At 45.8% G+C, this 10,000-nt stretch overlaps 1 protein-coding gene and 1 long non-coding RNA gene across 2 annotated transcripts in view; one reads left to right on the top strand and one right to left on the bottom strand.

Annotated features, from left to right (window-relative positions):
• The window catches only part of LOC123501061 (hemocyte protein-glutamine gamma-glutamyltransferase-like), a 15,898-nt gene that overhangs the window by 419 nt on the left and 5,479 nt on the right, over positions 1 to 10,000 (bottom strand). The window contains exons 4-16 of the mRNA XM_045249643.1: positions 9,188 to 9,332; positions 8,647 to 8,711; positions 8,092 to 8,250; positions 7,048 to 7,210; positions 6,105 to 6,234; positions 5,717 to 5,871; positions 4,994 to 5,162; positions 3,998 to 4,144; positions 3,129 to 3,252; positions 2,711 to 2,834; positions 2,133 to 2,291; positions 1,598 to 1,736; positions 1 to 1,366 (exon numbers count right to left, since the gene is read on the bottom strand). The exon at positions 1 to 1,366 is cut by the window's left edge and continues 419 nt beyond it. Coding sequence (XP_045105578.1) covers positions 1,222 to 1,366; positions 1,598 to 1,736; positions 2,133 to 2,291; positions 2,711 to 2,834; positions 3,129 to 3,252; positions 3,998 to 4,144; positions 4,994 to 5,162; positions 5,717 to 5,871; positions 6,105 to 6,234; positions 7,048 to 7,210; positions 8,092 to 8,250; positions 8,647 to 8,711; positions 9,188 to 9,332 — 1,824 coding nt within the window. The 3' untranslated portion in view covers positions 1 to 1,221. The remainder of the gene's footprint in view (positions 1,367 to 1,597; positions 1,737 to 2,132; positions 2,292 to 2,710; positions 2,835 to 3,128; positions 3,253 to 3,997; positions 4,145 to 4,993; positions 5,163 to 5,716; positions 5,872 to 6,104; positions 6,235 to 7,047; positions 7,211 to 8,091; positions 8,251 to 8,646; positions 8,712 to 9,187; positions 9,333 to 10,000) is intronic.
• Positions 2,807 to 10,000, top strand: part of LOC123501062 — a 46,507-nt gene continuing 39,313 nt past the window's right edge. The window contains exon 1 of the long non-coding RNA XR_006673546.1: positions 2,807 to 2,857. This is a non-coding gene — a long non-coding RNA (uncharacterized LOC123501062). The remainder of the gene's footprint in view (positions 2,858 to 10,000) is intronic.

Here is a 10,000-nt window from a genome sequence, read left to right as displayed (position 1 = left end):
GTTAGGTTAAGTTAGGTTAGGTCAGATCAGGTTAGGTTAAGGTTAGGTTAGGTTATAGTTAAGTTATAGTTATATTAGGTTAGGTTAGGTCAGGCAGCCCAACACAAAATTATCTTATATTTGTAAACAGTATCTCACCACTTTTCCTTAACCCCTTCAGCACCATGACGAGTTTCCATATTCACTCTGCTGACTATTTGGTGATTTTATAAGCTTCAGAAACTCATGGGGGATTAAAATTGTGAGGACTGTGGCCATTAATCTTGTGACCTCCATAGACCCTTCATAATGTCAATAAAATGGTCTAATGGTACACAAATCTCAAGGTAAAAATGTGTCCCAATACTGAAGGGGTTAAAATAGTGAAGACTGTGGCCTTTAATAGTCTGACCTCCATAGACCCTTCCTAATGTCAATAAACTCGCCTCAGTATTGAAGGAGTTAATTTTAAAAGGCTGTAGTGGAAATTGAATCTGTTGTTAGTGTTTCCATGGTTTTAGTGAGAGATTAACACGATTTCTACATTAATAATAAAGAAACACAATCTTGAGAACCCTCCTAGTCATTTCTGGCCTTGGGAAACAGTGGTGAGAGAATGAACTGTCTTAGAATACTGTTTATACTTTACGAAATTTCCAGGATGCATATTTTTTTTTTTACGGTTCTAGTAACAGATAAACACTATTTCTACATTATGAAGACTAAAAAGCACCAGTGACACCGTTTGACAATCACTGTAACTTTGGATATGGCAGTGTCTCAAAATACGTGTTTACTAAGTTACACGGGACTTCTAGGGTGTTTTTACAGATGTAGTGATGGGTAAACACACTTCTACATTATAAACATCAAAATTCACCTTTGAGAACCCAACTAGTCATCTCTGTAGCCTCGAAAAACAGTCATGAAGGATGTTTTTAAAGATTCTAGTGACAAATAAACGCTTTCACATCATCAAAACCCGGAAAAACACCTTTGAAAACCGTTTAACTCTCTGTAACCTTGAAAAAAGAAGAAAGACAGGTAGACAGCGCACAGGTAGGCACAGGTAAGCCAGTTAAGCATGTACTACAGTGATTGGGGAGGATCCTAGTGACAAATAAACGCTTTCACGTGATCAACACCCCAAAAAACACCTTTGAAAACCGTTTAACTCTCTGTATCCTTGAAAAAATATAGAAAGACAGGTACACAGCGCACAGGTAGGCACAGGTAAGCCAGTTAAGCCTCCGCCACAGTGATGGAGGAGGAGCCTGACAGGTTAACGAGTTGCTTGGAGTTGAAGGTAGCAATGAGCACAAACTCCCCAACCTTATGTGGCACCATTGTGTAGGTCCACTTCATCTCACCCTTGGCGGCCACGTCACTGGCAGGTGAGAGAGGGAGAGAGGGAGTGAGTGAGTATGGGGAGTTTGTGGAGAGGTTAGGGTATTTTTGAGAGAGAGAGAGACAGATAGACAGATAGATAGACAGACAGACAGACACAGATAAACAAACAGAGAGAAAGAGATAGAGACAGAGAAACAGACAGCTATAGAGAGAGAAAGAAACACACACACACACACACACACACACACACACACACACACACACACACCTGATCGGGATGGTCTTGGGGCGGCTGAGTCCAGGGCCGTCTACTTCCAACACACAGTCCGTCATGGTCTCCGGCAGAGGGTTCATGAAAGAGAACTCAATCTTCAAGGGCTGCTCCACCACCGCCTTGTGCAGCGCCTGTTGTAATAGTAGTAGTGTAGTAGTAGTAGTAGTGGTAGTAGTAGTGGTAGTAGTAGTAGTGAAATAGTATACTCTCAGATCTTTATAAGTTTGTTCAGGTAAATATTTTGTGTTGATCTAGTAGTAGTAGTAGTAGTAGTAGTAGTAGTAGTAGTAGTAGTAGTAGTAGAAATAGCAGTTGGTATAGTGTTATTAAAGTCGTACACACACACACACACACACACACACACACACACACACACACACACACACACACACACACACACACACACACACACACACACACACACACACAACTTTCGTCTCCCTCTCTCTCTCTCTCTCTCTCTCTCTCTCTCTCTCTCTCTCTCTCTCTCTCTCTCTCTCTCTCTCTCTCTCTCTCTCTCTCTCTCTCTTGACCAGTACGCTAGGTTTGGTGATCTCGAAGCAGTCATCACCCATCCAGGCGTAGGAAGTCTCCACAACGCGGCAGTGGGCAACCATCTTCACCATGGCGTGCTCCACCAGTTTGCTGTAGTACTGGCTGTAGGGCACCGGCAGCGACAGGGTCTTGGCTGGGGGCGTGGCAGGGTTGGTAGGGGTTAGGTTGGGTGGTGGTGGTGGTTGTAGTGGTGTGTGTGTGTGTGTGTGTGTGTGTGTGTGTGTGTGTGTGTGTGTGTGTGTGTGTGTGTGTGTGTGTGTGTCCTCCTCCTCCTCCTCCTCCTCCTCCTCCTCCTCCTCCTCCTCCTCCTCCTCCTCCTCCTCCTCCTCCTCCTCCTCCTCCTCCTCCTCCTCCTCCTCCTTACTACTCTTAAATAACAACTGTTCTTTTCTTCTAACAATAATAATAATAATAATAATAATAATAATAACAACAATAACAACAACAACAACAATAATAACCCCCTTCGTGAGAGCTGCTAGGATTACAATGACGTATGTTTGTAATTCTATGTAACTCTAAGTAATTCCTCCCACAGGCGCCTCTACATACATTGCTTGGGCTTCAATACGAACTCCCCGCCTGCTTCAGTGATGGGGTTGGCAGGAGCGCCCGTGTAGTAAACGCTGCCTGCCTTCATGACAATTTGCACGGTTCTGTCCACTTCGCTGGTACTCTGAAGAGGCCAATGGATTCAAGGTAAGGGAAGGTTGGGTTGAGTTGGGTTGGGTTGGGTTGGGTTGGGTTAGGTTGGGTTGGGTTGGGTTGGTTAGAGAGAGAGAGAGAGAGAGAGAGAGAGTGCAGTTAATGTTACGATTAATCTTTTTGTAGAGAAATTAAGTTAGGTGAGGTGAGAAAATAAAGACACACACACACACACACACACACACACACACACACACACACACACACACACACACACACACACACACACACACACACACACACACACACACACACACACACACACCTCAGCCTTGACGGTGACAGAGAAGTCATCACCAATGCTAATGCTGTCAATGTCCTCGATCGTGAAGTTGACATCGTCCTCGGCCAGGGAAGGGAAGCGGAAGGCGTGGCGAGCGTTGCGGGAGCTGCGGGGAACATGTTGGCGACTTGTTAGGCAGTGTTTGGTGTAGCAGTGTTCTCTATCTCTTCCCTGCTCCTCCTCTGCAGTCTCCTCTACAAAGGGTCTAACCAAACTATTTTCCTAAGGCTCTAGTTGAAGGGGTGCGAGGTTTAATGGTGTTTTTTTTCGTGTTTTAGTGTCAAATTAACAATATTTCTGCATTATTAACAGGAATATACTTCAGAAAGGGTATAGTTGAAGTGAATCGAGTTTTTAAGGGTGTTTTTGGTGTTCTAGTGTCAGATTAACAATATTTCTACACTGTTAACAGGAAAATGCTTCTCTAAAAAGGTATAGTTGAAATGACGTGGGTTTTGAATGGTGTTTTTATGGTTCTAGTGACTGATTAGCATTATTACCTCTTAGAAAAGGCTTTGTGTGAAGTAGTACTGTTTTTAAGGGTGTTTTTACGGTTCTAGTGACAGATTAGCAAGATTTCCTCATCATTACCTCTTTAGAAAGGCTTTAGGTGAAGTTGTGCTGGATTTTAAGGGTGTTTTAAGGTTCTAGTGACAGATTAACAAGATTTCTTCAGAAAAGTGAAGGTGTACGGGCAGATTCTAGTGACAGATAAGCAAGATTAATGCATTGTGAGCAGGTTAAACACTCTTGACAACCTGGCTAGTCATCTTTATGGCCTTTGAAAACAGTCACGGTAAAGAATATTTGATTTCTGACACCCTGCCCCCTCGCCCTTCTCCCCGCCTCACCGTCTGGCCGCCATCTGCAGCGTGACTCTCTCTGCCTTGGTTCCCTCTGGCGGTTTGTATAGATTAGTGCAGTCCTCCTTGTCAACGTCGCCGTAGTTCCCGTTTTCTACGCCGCCTACCTTCTTGGTGAGCAATTGACGGCCCACGCTGGAAGGAAAGAAAATGGGAGTAGTGGTTGTGGTGGTGGTGGTGATGGTGGTAGTAACGGTAGTTGTAGTGGTAGAAGTGGTTGTAGTAGTAGTAGTTATTGTTGTTGTTGTTGTTGTTGTTGTTGTTGTTGTTCTCTATGTAATGAGTTTTTTTTTTTTTTTTTTTTTTTTAGTTTCCGTTTCAAAAAATGTTAAGTTTTCGTTTTCTTTGATTCACTGCTTCAAAAATTCCGGGTTTATTTGTTTTTGAGGCTATTTTATTATTAGGATTAGGATTAGGATTAGGATTCTCCCACCCGTCACCCCTCACTCCTTCACCCCATTCCCCCTCCCTCACCCCATTTCCCCTCTCTCACCCCTCTCCTGATGTCAACCCAATTCTTGCACCCCAAACCTCACCCCATCTCATGCAAACCCCAGCCACCCCCAGTCCCCCTTCATCCCACCCTCATTCTCTCACTCACCCCCACTCATCCCTCACCCCATCTCGTCCCATCCTTAACACACCCCACCCCACCTTCACCCCACTCCAATTTTCCCATCTCCCCTTCACTTCACCCCATACCTCACTTTGCCTCACCCCAACACCCCTTCACCCGACTTGTTCACCCCATCATCCCCCCAATCTCTCCACCTCACACCAATTCCTCCCCTCACACCTCTCATTCCCCATCATCTCACAGCAGTTCCTCCCCTCATCTCCCTTTCCCCTCACCTCACCCAAGTTCTTCCCCTCACACCTCGATTCTACCCTCGAAGCACCCCATCCTTCAATTCTCCCCCACAAGCACTCCCCATCCCTAGTTCTACCGCCCCAGTACCTTCCAAGGCCCCCATGTCAACGTACTGGTTTTTATTTGAGAAGATTTTCCTGAAGCCATCCTGCGCGTCCTCGTCCTCTTGCCAATGCACAACATCAGCGTTCACCTCGGCCAAGACAAAGGGCACGTCATATTTAAGCTCCATCAGGCCCCTGCGCACAGCCTCGTGACTCGCTGGCCCGCACTGGAACACGCCTATAGGACAGCCAGGAGGGTGGGCATGGTTAGTGTTTAGTGGTGTTGTGGGGGTGTTTGTGGGTGTTTGTGGGAGGGAGGGGGTTTGAGTGTATTTATTTGTGTTGTGTGTGTTGTGTGTGTGTGTGTGTGTGTTTTCTGTGTCTTTCTGTCTCTTTCTCTGTCTCTGTCTTTGTCTTTCTCTCTGTCTTTCTGTCCTCTGTGTCTTTTCTCTTTCTTTTCTCTCTTTCTCTGTCTTTCTCTATGCCTTTTCTCTCTTTGTTTTCTCTCTTTCTGACCTTCTCTGTGTCCTTCTCTATGTCTCTCTCTCTCTCTCTCTCTCTCTCTCTCTCTCTCTCTCTCTCTCTCTCTCTCTCTCTCTCTCTCTCTCTCTCTCTCTCTCTCTCTCGGGTTAGTTAAGTCAAGTAGGGTTAAGTTAGGTAAGTTAAGGATAAAATAAGGTAAGAATATTTGCAAAATTGGGTCAAGGTCAGGTTAGGTCACGTTAGATAGGTTATGTCAGGTGAGGCTCGGTCAGGTGAGGTGAGGTGAGGTGAGGTGAGGTCAGCACGCACCGTCGCTGGTCTCCTGGGGCGTGGCGTCGATGGCCTGCCAGCCCCCGTAGCCAGGCGGCAGGTCAGGGCGGTCCATCCACACGTCATTCCATACGTGGAAGTTCCAGATGGAGTCGCCGAGGCCCGTGGGGTTAATGCCAGAGCGGCTCGCCCTACTGAAGGTGTGGCGGGGGAAGGGAGTGGTCATTAGCCTGCCTGGGGAACGCATGGATTCACAACACACACACACACACACACACACACACACACACACACACACACACACACACACACACAAGCCACAACAAGTCATACACGTGTTGCGAGGTGTTATAGTACAAAAACCTAACAAGAAGATGACAAGAACACAACACGAACACAACAAGAACAAGACGAAGGCAGTACTCACGTGATCTTGTCGCCCTTCTTGTCCACATACTCGTCGATGGTGAGAGAGACGTCCGTGTCGTGGGCCGAGTTGAGGTTGGTCACTGGGCGGCACGGGAGACCCAGGGCGCGACACACTGCGGCACCAACACAAAGGAATACAAAGGAAGGCCAAACAACATATTCCTAACATCCTAACCAGAGAGAGAGAGAGAGAGAGAGAGAGAGAGAGAGAGAGAGAGAGGTCTTCAAATAAGTTAACATAGAAGATAAAAGAAAAAAAATGAAGGAAAAGAAAGAGGAGAAGGAGGAGGAGATAGAAGAGGAAGAGAAAGAAGAGGAGGAAGATAATGAAGAAGAAAGAGGAAGGAGGAACACAATGGAGCGAAAAATGAATAATAGGCGTTTAAAGATTAACAAGTGTAGAACAGAATAAGAAAAGAAAACAAGAGGAGGAAGAAGAGGAAGAGAAAGAAGAAGAAAGAGGAAGAAAATAATTAAATGAGGGAGAGAGAAAAGAGCTGATCAAGAGAAAGAGAAAAAGAGAAGCAAATGAAGAGAGACAGAAGACGAATAAAATAAAAAACAGGAGGAGGATGACAAGAATGAAGAAGAAAGAAGAAGAAAGAAATAGGGAAGAGAGAAAAGGAAGTGATGGAGAAAGAAACAAAAATAGAAGAAGAAAGAGGAGGAGGAGGAGGAGGAGGAGGAGGAGAGGGAAATTGAAATGGAGAATAGAAAAAAGGAGATGATAGAGAGAAAGAAACAGAAATAGGAGAAAGAGAAGGGAGGAGGAGGAGGAGGAGGAGAAAGAAGAACTGGGGGAAGAAAAATGAATTGATGGGGAGAGAGAGAGAGAGAGAGAGAGAGAAACAGGAAGAAGAAAGAAAAAATAAACTACAGCACATATTTTCATTCCTCCTCCTCCTCCTCCTCCTCCTCCTCCTCCTCCCGTAGTAGTCACCCAGCGAAGACCCAACACTGCCCATACTTGACGGGACGGCCTCTCCTCACATACTCCTCCATGATCTTGATGGAGCCCGCCCACTGACTTGGGGAGGTGCCGTCAGAATAGTCGCCGCTCCAGTCCCCGATCAGCACCCCGTTGTCACCGTCGTTGCTGTTCACCTGAAGGGCGGGAAGGTGGGTTAGGGTAGGTTGGGTTAGGGTTAATTTGGGTTGGGTTGGGTTAATTTGGGTTGGTATATTTTTTTTTTTTTTTTTTTTTTTATTTGTGAAGTTGTGTGGTTTTGGAATTTCTACTGCTGCTTGTTCACTTTTTTTTTTATTCTCTCTCTCTCTCTCTCTCTCTCTCTCTCTCTCTCTCTCTCTCTCTCTCTCTCTCTCTCTCTCTCTCTCTCTCTCTCTCTCTCTCTCTCTCTCTCATTATCACTTATTCTTATTCATTGTTACCCTCACACTCACTCCCTCCCTCCCTCACTTAGCCCTCCCACCTCTCCCCTCTACCCACTCATCTTCCCCTCAGTCACCCTTCCTCTTCCCCACCCCGTCCCTCTAACCCTTCCCCTCACTCTCACCCTTCACTCATTTTCTTCTCCCCTTACTCATCTCATTCATTTAACTCTCCCCTCACTCATTCATCTTTCCTCTCTCCACCCCTCATATGATCCACTCGTTCCCCTCACCCTCACTTCCCCTTCCCTATCCCCCCCCATATATTGACCCATCCTTTCCCTCACTCACCCTTCCTCTCCCCCACTACTTTCCCTCATCCATCCTCTCCCCTCTTCCTCACTCCTTCCCCTCACTCTCACTCCCCTTTTGTCCACTATTTCCACAACCGTTTCCCCTCACCCTCACCCTTCTCCCTCACTCACTCCTCTTACCCACCCTAGTCCTTCACTCTCTTCCCCTCACCCTCACTCCCCTTTTCCTGGCCCTTCCACACCTTCCCCTCACCTTCACTCTCTCTTCCCTACATTCACCCTTCCTTTCATCTCTCCTCGTCTCCTCTCTTCCCCTCATTCCCTCACACCCCCGGCTCTCACCATCTTGGATATGGCGCGTGACACAAAGATCGGGTCTCCTCGCGCCTCGTGTTTCAGTCCTGAGCGTTCCATGAGCAGCACACAGGCCGGCAGCACCACGTCATCGAACTGCCCAAAAGACCAGTGCCTCCCTCGCGCCGGGTAGCCCCCCTGCCAGATCTGTACAGGGAAGAAGGGGGTTTAGGCTGTCTTCTCTAAAATGACTCCTGGATTTAAAATATGTAGGTTATTGATAACGTTATTTAAACAGTGAAGACTCTGGACCATTAATCTTCTGACCTCCATAGACCCTTCTTAATGTCAATAAAATCATCTAGTCACATCCAAAACTCAAGGTAAATATGCGTCCCAGTACTGAAGGGGGTTAAGTGTGTGTCAATATACTTTTTTGTTGATCAGCTCATTATTACAAGGGCAGCTCACGATTTGCCTCAAGATCTGACAACCACGCATTCTCTCTCTCTCTCTCTCTCTCTCTCTCTCTCTCTCTCTCTCTCTCTCTCTCTCTCTCTCTCTCTCTCTCTCTCTCTCTCTCTCTCTCTCTCTCTCTCTCACCTTGCCGACGGGGTTCAGCACGTACTCGTTCCTGCCCTCCTCGTCCGGCATGTACGTACCGTCATCTGTGGACACGTACACGCAGTTTACGTACACACTCAGGTCTTGGTGCACATGGTTACTTACATGGCGAAAATTGGCGGGAAAAAGTGAAAAAGTAAATGTAAGTAAATGAAAAAGTGTAGTCTCTCTCTCTCTCTCTCTCTCTCTCTCTCTCTCTCTCTCTAAATTGATTAATAGATAAACAAATTGATAAACACACACACACACACACACACACACACACACACACACACACACACACACACACACACACACACACACACACAGATAGATTAGAGAGAGGACAGACAGAGACAGAGACAGACATAGAGACAATAAAGAAAAAAAAACGAAAAACAAAAATAAAACAACAGAATTTAGAAAGAAGAAAGAAAAATCAGAGAGAGAAAGAAAAAAAAAAACACACACACACACACACACACACACACACACACACACACACACACACACACACACACACACACACACACACACTCACGTTTATTCCATGGGTTAAAGAGGATATAGATAGAAGTGTCCAGCCTCAGTAACTGTCTGGCCGATCTATCAGCAGCGGTGTCTTTTGGTTTGAGCTCAGTAGCCATCGTCCAAGAGCCCACTGGAGCGATACTGGGAATCTGGACCTGTGAGAGAGGCATAGGTGTGGCATGAGGGACGGGCCGAAAGGGTCTGGAAACTCATATACTTTTCCCTTGTACTGAGAGAGCTGCCTTTCTATTTAGACTCACATTCTTAAACACTTTTGTACTTCATCGGCAGTACATCAAAAGGGTTTAAGTTTACGCGTTTTGTGGTTCTAGAGGCAGATTGACAAGATTTATGCATTATTAACTGGAGAAACACTTGAAAACCCCGCTAATCATCTCTGTGGCCTTGGAAAACAGTCATGGTGAGAGAGGCAAAGTGTTTTAAGGTGTTTTTACAGTTCTAGAGGCAGAGTGACAAGATTTATGCATTATTAACTGAAAACCCCGCTAATCATCTCTGTGGCCTTGGAAAACAGTCATGGTGAGAGAGGGCAAAGTGTTTTTAAGGTGTTTTTACAGTTCTAGAGGCAGAGTGACAAGATTTATGCATTATTAACTGGAGAAACACTTGAAAACCCCGCTAATCATCTCTGTGGCCTTGGAAAACAGTCATGGTGAGAGAGAGCAAAGTGTTTTTAAGGTGTTTTTACAGTTCTAGAGGCAGAGTGACAAGATTTATGCATTATTAACTAGAGAAACACTTGAATTCCCCGCTAGTCATCTCTGTGGCCTTGGAAAACAGTCATGGTGAGAGAGAGCAAAGT

This window comes from Portunus trituberculatus, chromosome 8 (genome assembly GCF_017591435.1).
Source record: "Portunus trituberculatus isolate SZX2019 chromosome 8, ASM1759143v1, whole genome shotgun sequence".
Classification (NCBI taxonomy): Eukaryota; Metazoa; Arthropoda; class Malacostraca; order Decapoda; family Portunidae; genus Portunus; species Portunus trituberculatus.
The sequence above is the reverse complement of the archived record's forward strand: the minus strand, read 5'-3'. Positions and strand labels throughout refer to the sequence as shown.